Raw genomic sequence first — 19,071 nt, 5'->3', positions numbered from 1 at the left:
CTGGCTGGCTGGCTGGCTGGGACCCGCCCGCCCCCGGAGTAGAGAAGCCCCGGGTCCTCGCGGGGCTGCCCCAGTTGCCGGCGAGCCTGCCCGCCGGCCTCCGGAGCCCAGCCATGTCCTGCTACATCTACCAGCTGCCCGCCTGGGTACTGGACGACCTGTGCCGCAACATGGACACGCTCAGCGAGTGGGACTGGATGCAGTTCGGTGAGTGGGCTCCCCCTGGCGACCCCGCCACCAAGCCCCCTGCCCACCCCTGTTTAAGTGGGTCCCGAACCGAGGGGTCTTGTGCGGCCGTTCCGGGCCGGAGCCTCGTCGTGTATCCTCAGCTGGCCACCACCTCTTATCTGGACACCCCCCACTCCTCACCACTACCACCGGGATTGTCTGGAAGGTGTTAGACGATCTTAGAAAATTTCTGTTGTTCATCTGTCTCTGAATAATGACCGGCTCGACTTTGCTGTTTACGGTAAAGCTTATCCTAATAGCTCTATCAGCAATTACTGTGCGCTTACTGTGCGTCCCGCCCGGATGCAGGCACTGACACTGATTATCTCATTGAATTCCCACAAGGGCCTATAAAGTGCATGTTTCTCTTACACCTTTTTACAGACGTGGAGACAGATTGAGAGAGTGATGGAGTAAATTGCCTACGGGCATGGCGTTGCTAAACTCCTGGGTGTGTTTGTTTGTTTGAGCTTGGTAATAGGCAGAGAGGGCCTGGCATCTGGGGCGGGGCGGGGGGGACGCTGCGCGCCTCTGGTCCTCCGATTCCCAAGCAGAGGTCTGCATTCCAGGCTCCACCTCCTCCCAGCTGGTGACTTTGGACAAGTTGCTTCACTTCTCTGAGCCTCAGCTTCTTAATCTGTAAACTGGAGGTTCTTGTGAGTAATGAAAATTACGCAAAGGCACCTGACACTTAAGTGTCAGATTCTTGTAAGTAATAAGGAAGTATTAATAATTATTATGTTTGTGTTTGAAGTCATTGTAACTGGTACCACTTTATTTTTAAAATAATCTCTATATTTTCTTTAAAAATTTTTTTTTAACGTTTGTTCATTTTTGAGAGAGAGTGAGTGAGAGCGAGCCCTAGTGGGGGAGGGGCAGAGAGAGGGAGACAGAATCTGAAGCAGGCTCCAGGCTCGGAGCTGTCAGCACAGGGCTGGATGCGGGGCTCGAACTCACGCTTAACTGACTTAGCCACCTAGGTTCCCCTAAAATGATCTCTGTATTTTCTTTCGAACTTAGATTATGATATGTACCATTTATACAAGAGTGTATGATATATGCACAGTTGAAAGAATAGTAATAAAATGAACGTGTTTTTGTTATCCATCAGTTTGAGCAAATAATATACCTTTTAACCTAGTGATTCTCAACCAGAGGCGATTTTGCCCCCTTGGAAACACATGTCTGGACAGTTTTGGTTGTCACAGCTGGGGGCATGCAGTGAGTAAAAGCCAGGGGTGTTGCTAACCACCCTACAATGCACAGGACAGCCCCCTCCACGTAGGATTATCAGGTCCAAAGTGTCAATAGTGCTCAGATTCAGAAACCCCGTTTTCAACCAGTAACAAAAATAATACACGCTTATTGAAAAATAGCGTGGCAAACAAAGATTAGCTCAAATTCCACTACTCAGGGATAACCATTCTTATTTGGATGCTAATATAATAATGATAATAAACAGCAACAACTTTTGCTGTCTACTTCCTATGTGCTAGCAGAGTGCTATGTGATTTATACCTTCTAGTATATAATAATAAATTTACTTATGTGCATGCATTTTTCAAAAATTGTATCATTTTGTACATTCTAATAGCATGCTTTTTTAACTTAAAATATTCAGGTATTTCTCCTTGCCAAGCAATGTTCCTTAGCAACATGGATTTAGGTTTTATTTTTAGCTTGTATTTTTGTTAACTATTTTTAATGGAAAAAGCGACGCATGCATTTATAAAAGTAAATAATACAGCAGGGGTGGGGAGGAAGGTAAATGTCTTTCTTCTTCCGGGTCTTCAGTCTCAGTCCTCTCCCCAGAGGCGGTCACTGCTAACATGTCAGGACACCTCTGAGAAAGTCAGGACACCACCTGATCTTCTAGACTGTTCCTTTGTTCCAATGACCTGTGACTTATCTACTTTGAATGTTTCCTGGGCAGTGGACAAATTTTGTATAAGAGACTCCCTCTAGGTTTTTTGTTTTTTTTTTTCATGTCGGCCTTGACTGTAAACACCAGAGGAACTTCTGTTCCTAAGATATTTAAAAGATACACTGTGGCTTTTTTTTTTTTTATTAAAGTTTATTTATTCTGAGAGAGAGAGAGTGAGCAGGGGAGGGGCAGACAGAGAGGGAGAGAGTCCCAAGTAGGCTCCTCACTGGCAGTGCAGTGCCTGATGTGGGGCTGGAACTCACAAACCGTGAGATCATGACCTGAGCCAAGATCAAGAGTCAGACACCTAACCAACTGAGCCACCCAGGTGCCCCCAACACCTGTGGCTCTTTAAAAGCACTTTATGAGATATAATCCATATGCCATACAATTCACCCATCTAAAGTGTATAATTCAATGGTGTTTAATATATAGAGAGAGTTGCATATCCATCTCGACAGTTAATCTTAGAACATTTTCGTTGCCCCCAAAAGAAACCCTATGCCCCTTAATTGTCAACCCCAACATTCCCACCACATACCACTCATTTTCCTCAGCTTTGGGCATTACCTATTCTGGACATTTCATAGAAATGGAATCATATAACGTGTAGTCTTTGGTGATTGGCTTCTTTCATATAGCATTAGTGTTCAAGATTCATCTCTGTTGTACCATGTATCAGTGCTTCATTTCTTTTTATTGCTGAATAATGTTGCACAATTTATTATCCATTCACCAGTTAATGGGGTTAACATTTGGGTCCTTTCCACTTTTTGGCTGTTTTGAATAATGCTCTTGTGCATACTTGTGTACAAGTTTTTATGTAGATATATGTTTTCATTTCCCTTAGTAGATACGTAGGAGTGGAATTACTGAGTCATATGGTAACTTTATATTTAACGTTTTGAGGAAGTGCCAGACTGTTTTTGATATTGTCTGCACTATTTTACAGTCCCTCCACCCGTGTACGAAGGTCCAATTTCTCCATATCCTCCCCAACACTTGTTATTATCTGTCTTTTCACCGCTACCCATCTGAGCAGGTGTGAATGTAATTGTAATTTTGATTTGCATTTCCCTAATGACTAGTGATGCTGAGTATCTTTTTATGTACTTGTTGGCCGTCTGTACATCCTCTTTGGGGAATACCTCTGATTTTTTAGACCCTGGAGACACCAGAATTGCTCAAAGTCTTCAAAGACTTCCAATTGTGATTTAGGATATAATCCGAGCTCTACCAGGCTTTCCCGATCTGTCACAATCTGACCCCCACTGACTTCTGACCTCTTCTCCTTCCACACTTGCTCTTGCTTGCCCTGCTTTCAGCCACATCGGCCTCCCTGGTCCAGGCTCAGGGCCTCTGTACTTGCTGTTGCCTCTGCCTGGGACATTCCTCCCCCAGTGTTCACCATGGCTGCTTAGTTCCCTCTTGCCGCTGTAACGAATTACCACAAATTTAATGGCTTAAAAACAACACACATTTATCATGTTACAATTCTGGAGGTCACAAGTCCTAAAATCAAGGTGTTGGCAGGGTTGCATTCTTCCTGGATGCTCTAGAGGAGAATTCATTTTCTTGCCCAAATGTATCAGCTTCTAGAAGGCTGCCTGCTTACGTTGGCTCGTGGCCTTTCCCTCCACCTTCAAAGCCAACAGCAAAGCATCTTCAAATCTCTCTCTGACGTCTGCTTCTGTTATTATATCTTCTCTGAATCAGACACTGCTGATTCCCCCTTGTAAGGACCCTTGTGATTACATTAGGTCTACTCCAATCATTCAGATAATCCCATCTCAGAACCCTTAATGTGAGCCCATCTGCAAAGTTGCTTTTGTCACTCAAGGTGGTTTTGGGGTTTAGGATACTGACATCTTTGGAGGGCCATAGCCCTTCTGGTCTCAGTTCATACTTCACCTTATTCCAGAGGCCCACTCTGCCCCCCTGTTACTCTGTACCACCACTGTGTTTTATTTCCTCTGTTCCACTTAACATACTTTGATATTACCTCATTCCTTATTTATTTATGTGTCTCTCTCCCTGGAGAATGTAAGCACCATGAGTGCAGAGACCTCACCCATCTGGTTCACTCCTGTATTCCCAGAGTCTAGGACAGCACCTGGCCAGTGGGTAGACATTCAACAGCCACTTGAACAAATGATGAGCTGAAGGATGTAGGAATGGCAAGGACGGGGTGGGTGTGCACTTTTTACCCCACTGAATTGGCTTTGGCCCATGGTCAACCAGCTCTCCGTGTTGGCATGGGGCTCGCTGGGCTGGGAGCTAGCCATGTTGCCCGTTTAGCTGCTCCTTGCCAGATCACAGTATTGTCTGGCTTCCTCTTCATCAGCACTAGTGATCGCCATTGTCCTTCCATTGCTAAAGAGTCTTTGTTTCTGTGAGTCATTTAGAAAAGAAAAGAGGGGTACTTGGGTAGCTCAGTCAGTTAAGCATTTGACTCTTGGTTTTGGCTCAGGTCATGATCTCCTGGTTTGTGAGTTCAAGCCCCGCAATGGGCTCTGCACTGACTGTGCAGGGCCTGCTTGGGATTCTCTCTCTCTCTCTCTCTCTCTCTCTCTCTCTCTCTCTTTCTCTTTCTTTCTGTCTCTCAGAATAAATAAATAATAAACTTAAAAAAAATAAAAGAAAAGAAAAGATAGTCCCTTAGGGCAGATTGTGGTACTGGGGGGTATGTGGGGTGGGAAGATCCTTTGTCAGGTGGTTTAGAAAATCACATGGCCACATATGTGTGCTCTTTGGATTTGGCAACTGTTGGGAGACATTGTGGCTGCTTCCTGTTCATTTCCCTATGATTACAGTGGCATCCATTTTTTGTCTTAGGGGAAGACAGGCTTCTTACAGCGTCACCCACCCAGGTGTTTTCCAAAGGGCCCGAGGGCAGGAGTTGCTTTGTTGGACTGCTCTGCATCTTGCTCAGTCATGCATGTGCTAGCCTTTGTGCATCGCCCTGCTTTGTCCCGGTCTAGCTGTGTGATTTTGGGCAAGTGACTGCCTCTCTCTCTGAGCCTTCTGTTTCCTCATCTACAAAATGGGAGTGAGTTGCTGAGATGCTTAGAGGACATGTTAGGGTCTTTCGTGTTTTCTCCTTCTCTTAGCCATGGAGGAGTCCCATTAATCCTGACAAGGGTCATTTGACCCTACATCACTTCCCACTGGCCAGGAATCATTTCAGGAGGCTATGTCGTATCTGTTTCAGAGGGCTTTGAGCATGAGGCAAGGCTTACTACTCTCAGCTGAACGAACTCCTGCAGGATTCAGGGACTCAGATCCGGTGGGATGGTCCCACGTGGTCTTAACCGCAGGGAACAAAACCAGGTTTTCATAGAACGTAGATGGCTTAATAATTACAGTTAACACTTATATCATATTTTCTATGTATGAAGCATTAGTCCAAGTACCTCTGTATATATGACTAATCTGATCCTTGCAACAGCTTCTGAGGCAGGTGCTATTGTTATCCTCATTTGCAGATGAGGAAACTGAGGCACAGGAAGAGGTGAAGGTCCTTCCTAAGTGGCAGAATAGGATTTTGAACCCTGACCTCAAAATCCAAAATCTAGGCCCTGAACCACCCCTGTCCTGTCCTGCTTATATAAATATGTATTTTTATATCTGTAGAAAAGTTTGGAAGATTAGAAGCAAAAGTATGACCAGTGTGGGATGATCACAGAGACTTTGATTTCATCCTGTTAGCCAATAATGACCAAGTATTTCTTGTGTGTGCTGAGAAAAGAGTTGGGAATTTAGCAGGGCCCTCAGTGCTGACTCATTCCCCCAAGATCTCTATCTTGCCTTAATCCTGTTTTAAGGGCCTGGTTAGATGTTGATAGGTTAATGCGTTAAGAATTGTCACTTTCATGCAAATGTGTTTTCATGGAAATGTTCAAAGTGCAAGGCACCTCAGGGCTGAGTTCCTATTTCTCTTGTGTTGCCTGTAAGGAAAGCGCACCCCACAAAGTTGTGGTGGAACACAACACCAGGGTTTCTGTTTTTCCCACTACCTCTGAAGAGTGGGAGGCGTGCTGTGCTGGTAAACAGGTGAATAGCCGGGTACATAGGGAAGGGGGCAGGGAGAGGTGTGGGGGAGGTGTTCCTTCCTCTTCCCTCCCCTCTTTTCTCTCAGCTTCTAGAAGCAGCCCCTGACCCTGCTGACATCATTTCCCACTGACCAGGAATCTGGCCTGGGGTTTCCAGTGACTAAAGTTGCAACTGAGAACTTTCCATCCCCTAACAGGCTTTCTCTCTGCAGACAGATTGAGGCTGTCTCAGTCTTTCCCATTCCTCCAGAGGGAGGGGATTGTGCAATGTGATCATGTCACTCCCTGGCTCTGAGGTCTTCTGTAGGTAGTGTCTGTGGCTCTTAGGATCAAGTCCAAACTCTATATAGCCTGGCCTTCGAGGCCTTTAATGTAGTCCTGAGTTTTATCTCTTGCCTCCCCTTCCCCACTCAGTTCGCTTATGTTTGTATTTTTCAAACAGAAATCTCCATGGGCTTCTGGTTTATTCACCACGGTATCTCTACAGTTTGTCACAGGCTTGGAGCACAGAAGTGCTCAGTGATGTTTTGCCGAATGAATGAACGAATGAACGAACAACTTGATGTTTATATGCATTCCTGTTCCATGATTTCTGAAAATCTGGAACTGAAGCGTGATTATTTTATTCCTAATTAGGACAAAAAAAGCCTCCTTCACTTTAGTAAACTCAGTGGAATACATGTGACCATTCAAAATGCCGTTTAGGAAGAGTTTGTAACAACTCGGAAAATGCTGATGGTGTAATGATAGTAAATGAGAGCAGGATGCAAAATCTTACAGTCCAGCAACAGTGCATCTAGAACCGCTCCTATGTGGAGGGGAGGGGAGAGGAGAGTTATGGAAAGAAAAAGTACCCTAGTGGGATGCTGTGTAACGTGTTATATTGGTGGTTTTCTCCCCTTTTTTTCCCAAGTTTTCTTTAGTGAACAACCATTAATTTTATCATGAAAAATGGAAAGCAGGAATGCTTTATATTTAGTATTGCCAGCAGCAGCCACCTGCAAATTTTGTAGTGTTTCTGAGTTGGCAATGTGCTTTTAGATGCATGAGCTCTCTTTTTTTTTTATTTTATTAAAAAAATTTTTTTAATGTTTATTTTATTTTTGAGAGAGACAGAGTTCCAGTGGGGGAGGGGCAGAGAGAGAGAGGGAGACACAGAATCTGAAGTAGGCTCCAGGCTCTGAGCTGTCAGCACAGAGCCTGATATGGGGCTCGAACCCATAAACCATGAGATTGTGACCTGAGCTGAAATTGGATGCTTAACTGACTGAGCCACCCAGGCGCCCCTAGATGCATGGTCCTTCTTGATGCCTGTACAGTTCTATGAGGATGCTGGGCCATGGGTTCATTTGTTCCTTGGTTCTTTCATTCGTTCGTTCATTCATTCATTCATTCATTCATTCATTCATTCATTCATTATTCCCCCTCCCTTGCTGCCAAGGCTAGGACTTAGGGGTAAGGAGAATGAGATGCCCAGGGCAAAATTTAAGGAGGCACCTACTTTCCAGCTACTTCTCTAGCTTCTGAGATCAGCCCTGAGAGTGAGCTTTTGCCCCTGAGTGCCTTAAGTTTTGCTGCTGAGTGCCTCCTTTGCCTCACCTTGGTCCTGGTCTTGCCCCCACTCTGTACCAGGTGCTGTTCTCTGCTCTGGGGATCTAACAGTGGACGGAACAGATAAAACTCCCTGTCTACATGGAGCCTCTGTTCTAGGAGGGGAGGCAAGAGAAGTTCTATTACCTGCCCCCTCTTACAGTTGAGGAAACTGAGGCTCCTACCAGTGAGGTGACTTGCCCATAACGGACAAGCAGCTAAAGCTCAAGGTTGCCCCTGACCCTCTCCTCCAGTGGGCTCTCTCCTAAGTTTTGTGTGGCTGTGAAGTTGATATTTACACTGTGTCGAAGTGCCAGTCCCATGGGTGTCAGGTGGACTCAGTGCTATAACTCGGGCTGCCTGTGGACCCCAGCTACAGGTAGAATTTCAGGTGTGAAGGGGAGCAAGTGAGAAGCTACTGCGGACAAAGACCGCTAGCCTGGTGACCCTCTGGTGGAAGTACTGCCTTTCTGACGCTGAGATGGCCTCTCGCTTGCCTTCCAGCCTCGTATGTGATCACAGACCTGACCCAGCTGCGAAAGATCAAGTCGATGGAGCGGGTGCAGGGCGTGAGCATCACGCGGGAGCTTCTGTGGTGGTGGGGCATGCGGCAGGCCACCGTCCAGCAGCTGGTGGACCTTCTGTGCCGCCTGCAGCTCTACCGTGCCGCCCAGATCATTCTGAACTGTGAGTATCCAAGGTGGCCCGCTCAGCTGCCCGCGAGCAGGTTTCCGCAGGAGCCGCACCCTCTGGCCTTGGAACTTTTCTTCACCTTAGAAAAAAAACGTAACTGACAGAATTTACCACCCAACTAAGAAATTACCTCTGGGAGAGCAGTTGGGTGGCCAGGGAACCAGATATTGGAGAGAGACTTTTCTATAAGTTCTTCTGTACCTTTAAAAGTCTGCTTCTCTATTCCAAATGTACATTTAAAAATAACGCTTAAAAAGATAGCTATACATAAAAATCCAAAAGAGTCTACAGTAAAAAATGATTTATGTCGTCATCCTATATTCTCAGTTTTAATTCCCCAAGAAGGTAACCACTATTAACAATGTCATGCCGGGGCGCCTGGGTGGCGCAGTCGGTTAAGCGTCCGACTTCAGCCAGGTCACGATCTCGCGGTCCGTGAGTTCGAGCCCCGCGTCAGGCTCTGGGCTGATGGCTCAGAGCCTGGAGCCTGTTTCCGATTCTGTGTCTCCCTCTCTCTCTGCCCCTCCCCCGTTCATGCTCTGTCTCTCTCTGTCCCAAAAATAAATAAACGTTGAAAAAAAAAATTAAAAAACAACAACAACAATGTCATGCCTATCTTACTGGAAGTTTTCTGTGCATTGGCTAACATATATGTGACATCTACAACTACTTTTTTTTAAAGATTTTATTTTTAAAGGAATCTCTACAGCCAACGTGGGGCTCAAACCCACAACTCCAAGATCAAGAGTCAGTTGTACACTCCACTGACTGAGCCATCCAGGTGCTCCTGTATTTTGAGTTTTTAAAATGATTTTATTATTTTTATGTGTATTTTTTAAATGTTTTTTTTGAGAGAGAGAGAGATAGAACAAGCGGGGGAGGGGCGGAGAGAGACATGGGGATAGAGGATCCAGAGCTGGCTCCGTGCTGTCAGCACAGCAGTAAGCCTGACATGGGGCTCGGACTCACTCTCGAACCATGAGATCATGACCTAAGCCAAAGTCAGATGCTCAACTGACTGAGCCACCCAGGTGCCCCTTAAGTTTTGGTTAATGTTTGTACCAATATTACTGGAGCACCTGGGTGGCTTAGTTGGTTAAGCATCTGACTCTTGATTTCGGCTCAGGTTATGATTTCAAGGTGGTAAGATTGAGCCTACATCAGGCTCTGCACTGAGCGTGGAATCTGCTAAAGTTTCTTTCTCTCTCTCTCTCTCTCTCTCTCTCTCTCCCCCTCTCCCTCCCTCCCTCCCTCCCTCCCTCCTTCTGCCCCTTCCCCGCTTGTGTGTGCTCCCTCTTTCTCTAAAATAAAAACTGGAGAGCGTGGGTGGCTCAGTCAGTTAGGCATCTGATTTTGGCTCAGGTCATGATCTCGCAGTCTGTGGGTTTGAGCCCCATGTCGGGCTCTGTGCTGACAGCTCAGAGCCTGGAGCCTACTTTGGATTCTGTCTCCCCCTCTCTCTGCCCTTCCCCTGCTCACACTTTGTCTGTCTGTCTGTCTCTCTCTCAAAAATAAAATAAAACATTAAAAAAATAAATAAAAATTTAAAAATTAAAAAAATATCTGGATCAGTATTACCAAATTACCCTCTTACCCGCTATTACAACAGTGGTGGGAACGTATTTAGCAGGTAATAATCGTTCTCTGCCATGAAGAGATGCTGCAAAATTGAAGTAGAATTATGCCAAGTGCCTTGTGTTCAGCCAATGCTTAGCAGAAGGCAGGTAGGGTCATGGCTACTCCCATCTAGAACCCACCCCTTCTCATGTCTCCAAAGAGACAGTGTGGGGCAGCAAGCCGGTCTTTTATTTTATTTATTTATTTTTTTAACGTTTATTTTTGAGACAGAGAGAGACAGAGCATGAACAGGGGAGGGGCAGAGAGAGAGGGAGACACAGAATCCGAAACAGGCTCCAAGCTGTCAGCACAGAGCCCGACGCGGGGCTCGAACTCACGAACCACGAGATCATGACCTGAGCTGAAGTCGGACGCTTAACCGACTGAGCCACCCAGGCGCCCCAACAAGCCGGTCTTTTAATAGGTACTTTCTGAGCCCCTGCCTAGTGCCTGGTGCTGTCCTAGTTTCTAGACGACAGTGATGGGCAAAGCGACAGGTCCTTTGCCCTCATGGAGGATATAGTCATATGAAGATATAATCAATGGACAGGAAAATAAATAAAAATAATAGGTTGGAGTGAGCAGGCAGGAGAGTCTCCTAGAAGATGTTAGTCATGGAAGGCTAAGAAGTCGGAGAAGGTGAAATTGGAGGGATGGAAAGAAGACAGCCATGTGAAGAGCTGAGGTAAGAGAGTCCAGGGAGAGCACTGGATTTTGAAGGAACCAGCATGAAGCTGGTGTGGGAGTCAAGAGCAGTGCATTCTGAGCCACAGAGACCTGCAGAAGACCCTATGTAGACTCTGGTGTCGTCCTGTCTGGGGCTTTTGGTCTGGGAAGAAGCTGGCTGAATCAATAGACACAGGTTCAACACTTTCCTGACTGCACCTCAGGACTTCTGGAATCATGGAGGGCTTCCAGGAGGAGGGATGGTAGGATCTAGAGCAAAGAGCTGATTGATGGGGGCTTAGAAACCTCCACCCTCAGAGGTGGCAGGAGAATAAGGGACATTGGGGTGGCCCTGCGGGTGAGGGGATCTAGAGATGAAGCCCAAGGCAGGATTTCGGGTACACCACAGGGGTAGATCACCTCTTGGGCAGGGAAGGCTAGTGGGACAGTGAGACCATCTCTCGCCCTTAGGCACGTAGTGATTCTTCAGGATTTCGGGTGTCCGGGGACACAGGGCTTCCGCACACCCACCAGATCTTATTAGATGAAGGACCGTTCCTCTGCTGGCAGGATTCTCTGCCTGGGGCAGGTTGTGGGGAAGATCCTGCTTACACAGCAAGCAGTGACACACCAGTGTGGGACTCGGCCTGTTCCCTGCCTCCAGGCCCTAGCAGCGTAATCTCTGAATCAAGAATGGGCACATCTCAAAACATGGCCACCCCCAAACTTCTGCAGCCTCTGCCCCTGTCTGGCCAGCCTCCCCCAGCTCACCGTCTTCCTCAGACTGGGGAGGGGTGGTCTGCTCAGCTCCCAGACTCCCCAAGCCTTTGGGAACTTCCTGAAACCCCTCCCTACCCTGCCAGCCCTTCTGTCCTGAGAGGGTTCCCTTAAGTCCAGTCAGACAGCATCCTTACCCTCACATCCCCAAGGCCAGGTCCTCATCCGGGTCAGCCGGGAGTGGCTGTGGTTTTACAGGAAGGTGGTCAGGCAGTGTGGCTAAGCCCTATTGTTACATGGGCAGGTCCTCCCTTTCCCTGGGCCTTAGTCCCGCCTTTGTCCAGTGGGGGTGGGCTGGATGCCGTCTGAGCCCCCTCTGGACAGTCGTGGTGCCGTGGCCCCCATTGTCCCTCAGACCTTGTTGGTTGGTGTGACCGACGCCTGCCCTGTTTAGCCATGCGCAGACCCTGGCTCTGGCTTCTCTGTGTCCCCAGAGCCTGGCACGTGGTGGATATGGAGATAACGATTAGCACTGACTATGTCCTCAAATATTTTTCGCCTTTTGAGAGATTTAATGGTAAACTCTTAATGGGTTGGAAAAGAGGTAAGGAGGGAAGGGGCCGCTGGAGGTGAGGGGAAATGCCACTGGGTCAAATGCAGTCAGAATCTAGCGGCCTGGGCTTCTCCAGCCTAGCCCACTTCGGGGAGGGGGCCAGTGGGTTGGGGCCCGCACGACACCCTGGTTTTGTCTCTGCTGAGTGGCTGAAACGCTACCGGGATGTCCTGAGCCCCAAAGCAGACAAGTACCAGGCATTGAGACAGGCCTCTGGTTGGACACATCAACTCGCTATTGACGTCAAAACCTGACTGTTGACTAATCTTGAACATGTTCTTAACGATTTGAGGTCAACACACAATGTAGTGCCAGATTTAAAGAAGCCACTCATTGCGGCACGACACTTTAAGCTAACTACTGACTGAGCCCTGAGCTGCCTGCTTGCCTCCTCCCCAAAGCCCCTTGAGGTGGGTGCTCTAAGGAGCCCCTTCTCCACCTAAGGAGACTGAGGCCAAGAATGGCTCAGTGACTCCCCCAGGGGCATAATTCTGGTCGTGGGTACAGATGGAGGTCACACCCAGGCGTGTCTGGATCCAACGCCCTCATGCTTAGCATTTCTCACAGAAACTTCACTGAACACAGCATTTGGGCTTCCAGGCAACAGTGATATTTTTTCTGTCAGCCTCTCTTCTGTTTAGAATTGTACTCAGATCCCCGCTTTCCTGGTCCAGCTGCCCTCAACCTGTCAGGACTGTGGGAGTCTACCTTTGCCCCTCAAACCTCTCCTCTCTCCCCCTTAGCCCCTGAGGAAGAGAGACTCACACTTGTTTCCACATCCACAAATCCCCTCGATGTTCTTCTGACAGTCTAGTTGTGTTTTTACTATTGTTTTACGTCCTCAGGGGGACACTTCCCCTTTCTATTTTTGTCATTAGTTTAAAAAAGTGCCATAAATCTCTGCCCCTTTTTGGAGGTAAATATAGAGGGCATATTCTATATGTGTGAAGCGTTTTAAGTTTCTGTATTCTGACTAGTCAAAGCCATTTTCCCTTCCCTAATCAGAACGTAGTTAAACCTTATTTTGCATTTGCTTGAGGAAGATTGCTTATGAACTTGATCAGCTGCTTCCTGCAGTTTGAGAACCTGATGTCTGCCTACCACTTCTTAAAGGGCCTCTAGAATAGATTTGATAGAAGCATGCTTGGAAACCGCACACACCAGAGGTCCTAGGTGTAAATTGGCTTCCTTAGAGACTATATTTGTATTTGTATCTCCAGGTGCTATATTTGTATTTAACAGAGGCCTTCTGAAGATTGTATCTGAACTGAAGGGCAGTGTGTGGGGTCCCCTGGGGGCCACATTGCATCTAGTCTCTTGAAATCAAGTACTGTGGGTGGTCGCTGTTCTGACTGTGTAGAGACCTGGGTCTGTGGGTCTCTGTACCTTGATATTTTCTCCACCTTCATTGCCAAGACTGTTGTTATTCTATTTGCCAAACTCCTACCATTAAATGTGATAAGAATTAGAGTAGGGGCACCTGGGTTCCTCCAACTGAAGCATCCAGCTTCTGTTCAGGTCCTGATCTCATGGTTCGTGAGTTCAAGCCCCACATTGGGCTGTCTGATGTCAGCATGGAGCCTGCTTTGGATCCTCTGTCCCCTTGTCTCTCTACCCCTCCCCTCCCTCTAAAAATAAATAAACATATAAAAAATGCCTTAAAAAAAGAATTAGAATACATTAGTACAGAAGGCTTACCACCCAACTGCCCATTCCTCTAGCAAATTTGTTTTCCAGCGTCAACCCCTTTTTATTCTCTGAGCCATCTCTTGGTGGTTGTCTGTATTAACATTTCTGGTTCACTGCTGTTACTAAGGGCAGACTCCAGTACTCAAATGAGGTGCACGCCTAACTTGCCACCCAAGCTGTCGGCCAGGACCTAGTCACGTGATAGCACCTAGTTGCAGGGGAGACTTGGGGAATGTAATCTGTAGCTGGGAGGTTGTGTGCATAACTAAAGCTTCTATTACTCTAGAGGAGAGGGAATAAATATTGGAGGGTCAGCAGTCTCCCTAGAATTTTCCCCTTTGGGCTACCCAAATATCCATTTATACCTGCCTTCCCACAACTAAAACGTGCTCACCCCTTCCCCAAGAGAGACAGGACCGAGGCCCTAATCAGTTTCTTCCTTTAGCTCAAGGCCCAGGATCTGTGGGTGATGTGTAGTCTTCGGGATCAGCCCCCAGTGGTCCAGAACCTCTCCACCAAAGAGAAGTTACCTGCTCCCCTTCCCCCAGCACACTCAGAACCCAGTGGTGGTATCTGCACAGGGAGCCACGCTCACAACTGTCCCGTTTGAAATGAGAAACACGCTGTGGTCACTGATCTGTAGCAGTAGACATCTGGCAGAGCAGCAGGTGTAAAGGTCCAACCCGGCCAAGGGAAGTAAGTTTTTGGCTTGATTCATCTGCACCCCTTGTTCTTCTTGGTAGATCAGGGGTTATCACTGCGCCAGACCTCCAGGCATCAGCATCACCTTGACCTTGTTAGGAATGCAAATTCTGGGGTCTCACCTCATCTTCAAATTCAGAAACTCCAGGGGTGGGGTCTGGGTCTATGTTTTACAAAGGGGTGAGGGATGGGGGCAGGAACTGGGGGGAGCTTCCCTGTTCATTATTCCCTGTGGCCTCATCTGAAGTGGGAAGTGAGAAAGGTCTGCCCTTAGGGAGGGCCACTTGGCTTGCACAGCCCGCTTCCTGTTGGTCTGGGAAGTGTAGTTTTTAGCCAGGCAATCATATGTCTAGCTAAAACTTCTAGAATGTGTGAAGACAAGGGGAATGGGCATTCTCTGCCTTATTAGTACTGTCTCTAAATAATGTGTTTATACTGACCCTTTCATATTTATTTTTATTTTTATTTTTTAATTAAAAAATTTTTTTAATGTTTATTTATTTTTGAGAGAGGGAGAAAGACAGTGCAAGCAGAGGAGGGGCAGAGAGAGAGGGAGACACAGAATCCGAAGCAGGCTCCAGGCTCTGAGCTGTCAGCACGGAGCCTGACGCAGGGCTCAAACTCATGAACTACGAGGTCATGATCTGAGCTAAAGCCAGATGTTTAACCAACTGAGCTACCCAGTTGCCCCTAATTTTTTAAGTTTTCTTTATGTATTTTGAGAGAAAGAGAGTGTGGGCACACAAGCAGGGAAGGGGCACAGAGAGAGGGAGAGAGAATTCCAGGCAGGCTCTGCACTGTCCACACAGATCCTGATGCAGGGCTTGAACTCAAGAACTGTGAGATCACGACCTAAGCCGAGACCAAGAGTTGGATGCTTTACCTACTGAGCTACCCAGAGGCCCCTCATATTTATTTTTAAGTGCAACATACAAACTTTATTTTATTCTTTTTAAATGCAGCATGCAAACTTTTAAAAAAAGAATTTATTTTTAAGTAATTTCCACATCCAACATGGGGCTCGAACTTAAAACCCCAAGATCAAGAGTAGCACATTCTACCACCTGAGCCAGCCAGGTACCCCTAAACTTTATTTTTTTTAAATTCAGCATATAAACTTAAAAAAAGTTTATTTATTGAGAGAGAGAGGGAATAGAGAGAGAACAAGTGGGGGAAGGCAGAGAGAGAGAGGGAGAGGGAGAAGGAGAGGGAGAGGGAGAGGGAGAGGGAGAGAGAGAGAGAGAGAGAGAGAGAGAGAGAGAGAGAGAGAGAATCCCAAGCAGGCTCCATGCTGTCAGTGCAGAGCCTGATGCAGGACTTGATCTCAAAACTGTGAGATCATGACCTGAGCTGAAATCAAGAGTCGGACCCCTAACCAATTGGGCCACCCAGGTGCCCCACAAACTTTTTTTTTAATGCATCATACAAAGTTTATTTTTTTGTCCTTTTCATATTTATTAATTTAAATATTATCCACTAATTTCCTAGAAGAAGATTTGGCTTATACATAACTTCTCTCCCTTTAAAAAAAATTTTTTTTTTCAATGTGTACTTATTATTGAGAGACAGAGCATGAGCATGGGAGGGTCAGACAGAGGAGGAGACACAGCATTTGAAGCAGGCTCCAGGCTCTGAGCTGTCAGCACAGAGCCCGGCAGGGGCTCAAACCCACCAACTGCAAGATCATGACCTGAGCCGAAGTCGCACACCCAACCGACTGAGCCACCCAGGCGTCCCACTTCTCTCCCTTTCTAATACATTTATGTCACAATTTTTAGTTCCTCAGTATATTGCTTTTGTAACATTTAAAGAACATCCTTACCTTTCTGGTTCTTTCTTGGTCAGCTCTAGGCAATGCCTATTGATTCCCCACTTTGTGAAATGAAATTGCCCATTTTCTTGCCCTTTCTTACCCTGTTCTGTCCACTTTCACCTCCCAACTTTGGGTGAAGACCAGTTGTAAGTAGTCCTCCATGGATGTTGTTATAGCTCCAGGCTCTGGTAAGCCCACAGGGAAGAGCTGGCTCTTGGGTGAAACCCTAATCTCAGGGTCAGGACAGGCAGGGGAATGCTGTCTGTGTGTCCTGGTTGATAGATGTCTGTGATGGGGAAAGTACTGTGTGCCTAGGGCATCTGCAGGGCGAATCATAGTCTAGAGTAGCCTTTCCCAAAGCATGGGTCTCAGAAGAGTACTCCAGCCAGATACCCCTGCTGCAAACCCAAAGCTCATGAATAACTAAACTTGGGCAATTCTGTATGCTTTATCAGTGGCCCCTACCTTTGGAGATTCACAATGTAAACCATCATATTAAGGCTCTGATAAGTCCTGTAGCAAAGACCTGCTTAGGCCCATGTTTCCATTTATATTTGATCATGGGACCCCTTTTGATGTGATACTTGGAAATAATCCCACGGAACCAACACACTGTGGGAATCACTGCTCTAAAGAATGGTGACCATGGTGAAATTGCCAGACATTTCAGAGAGGCCTCATGATGGAGAGACCAGGGGATCAAGAGCAGACTTTTATGGTCAGGCTGCATTCAGCATCAGAAGAGTCTGTCCCAGGGGGCCAGGGCTGACCATCACCCTGGGGCTCAAAACATGAAGATCCTACTCCTCAGAGGGACTTTTCCAGACTCTGAGCCTTGGGAGGGGACTGTAAGCCAGGCTCCAGAGCCCAAGTTCTAGCATCTTGGGTGCATAGGAACTGGAATACTTTGACAGAGGCCAAAGTATTGGAGCTGTGACTTCCAGCCAAAGACGGATCGGCTGTCATCACTGCTGAGCTCTACAGCTGGTTAAATGCCACCAAAGGCAGGCCTAGGAGCTGAGCCTGTTGATGGTGAGGACCAGATGGCTCTAGCTCTGAGGAAAGAGGCTGCAAACCAGCTGTGCCTAGCCCGTGAGATAAAATTCTCCCTCATTCCTCCTCATAGAGAGTTAGGTACGTGGAAGCTGGGCAGGGGTCAGTAATGAACTAAAGAAATATTTGTCAAGTGGCTACAATATGTCAGGCACTAGGGACACAGCAATGAAAATACAGACACGGTCCCAGGCCTCAAGGAGCCTGCAGTCTAGTGTGGGAGACAAATACTAACAGGATGATGACACGGAGACCATAACCAACCGCAGTGTGAGTGCTTGGGGAAGTGCATGTGGGGTGATAGCATGAAAGAGGGCAGGATTTGATCTCATCAGGGCAAGCTTCCCTGAGGAAGTGAAAACTGAGCTTCCATTCGAAGGCTAAGTGGACCTAGTGAGTGAGGGACCTCGCAAGCATTTCTAGGCAGAGGGCACAGCACGTGCAAAGGCCTGGAGATGGGAAGGAGTGATGTTTGAGGACTCAGAGAGGCCGTGGAGGTCTCAGCTAAAGGACATGTGAGTGTGGGTGGGCTGAGCCTACAGAGGGCGCAGGGGGCAGGGTCAGGCCACTCAAGGCCTCACAGGCCATGGTCAAGGGTCGGCTTCCTCGGGGGCAAAGGGAAGATTTTGGAGGGCTTGTCCCTGGGGTGTGCCCATTGTTCTGTCCGCTATGTGGAATAAGGGTTTGTGAGGTTCCGGGTGTGAGAATCTGAGTAGGAGAGCAAGAAGCTTCTGGAATCATTCCTCCTGCTGCCACCGTCTTCTCGGAGTTTTCTTGTGACTTTTGCAATTTTCACGTTTTGTTTTGGTTGTGCAACCTTGACAATTTCTAACTTTTGGTTTGGCATCTCAGCCAAAGTCATTTCCTTCCTGGAGCTGGGCTCTCATTGAATGGGGAATTTTTGGCTGCTATTTAAAAGGAAACAGAAGAGAATGATCTCTTTCTTTCCAAAAGAGTCTGGGCTGTTGCAAGGGCCGGAAGGGGCTCCTGCATTTGCTCTCTTGGAAGGCTTCCCAGGATCCGCCCGTTTCCAACTGCTAGGGAATAAAAAAAAAAACATGGATAGGATTCAGGGTCACTGGAGAATTGCCCCTGGAGGTTGGCACTGTGTTTGGCCAGGATTCCCCCAGGCCTGGAGTCTGCCCACCTGGGTACTAGTTGTAACTTGTATTTTGCACCTAATATGTGCCAGGCAGGCATCTTCTCTCACAAATCTTATTATCCCCATTTTATAGATGTGGAAACTGAGGCTCAGAGATTGACTAACATGCCCAGAGCCACATTGCTCATAAATAATGGGCTGGGATGGGGACTTACAACCTTACACCCTACTGGGGTAGGTCACTAGATGGTAGGTATCAGGTCTCGCTTTCCCCCTCCGAAAAACAGGTACACACATTGCCCTGTCTATTTTTCTTGTAAACTAGGAAACTTCAAAACAAAAGAGTTGGTGAGGTTTTTAAAAAGTTACTGCTGTGTGGCTCAGGACAGATCATCTGACTTTCCTTCCACACACTAGCTATTCCACTGGAATAAAGCAAGGCTTTAATCACTGTGGGTTTTTTTTGGGAGTTGTGTGAGAATGAACAGAGGGTCTATGCAATGCATCTAAAGCAGTTCCCAATTGTTTATTTATCTTTGAGACAGAGAGACCACAGTGAGTGGGGGAGGGACAGAGAGAGAGAGAGAGAGAGAGAGAGGATCGAGAGAGAGG

General features: G+C 47.2%; 1 protein-coding gene across 4 annotated transcripts in view; it reads left to right on the top strand.

Annotated features, from left to right (window-relative positions):
* IRAK2 (interleukin 1 receptor associated kinase 2) overlaps positions 1-19,071 on the top strand; it is a 61,481-nt gene continuing 42,410 nt past the window's right edge. For 2 of the 4 annotated variants that reach the window (XM_040491992.1, XM_040491990.1), the window contains exons 1-2: positions 2-207; positions 8,299-8,481. In XM_040491992.1, the coding sequence (XP_040347926.1) occupies positions 114-207; positions 8,299-8,481 (277 nt within the window). In that variant the 5' untranslated portion in view covers positions 2-113. Of the gene's footprint in view, positions 208-847; positions 937-8,298; positions 8,482-19,071 lie in introns of those variants that run through there. The other 2 variants (XM_040491991.1, XM_040491993.1) reach the window with 2 other exon arrangements.

Source organism: Herpailurus yagouaroundi, unplaced genomic scaffold (genome assembly GCF_014898765.1).
Source record: "Herpailurus yagouaroundi ecotype Mexico unplaced genomic scaffold, PumYag 183, whole genome shotgun sequence".
Taxonomy (NCBI): domain Eukaryota; kingdom Metazoa; phylum Chordata; class Mammalia; order Carnivora; family Felidae; genus Herpailurus; species Herpailurus yagouaroundi.
This window is presented reverse-complemented; position numbering and strand designations above follow the sequence as displayed.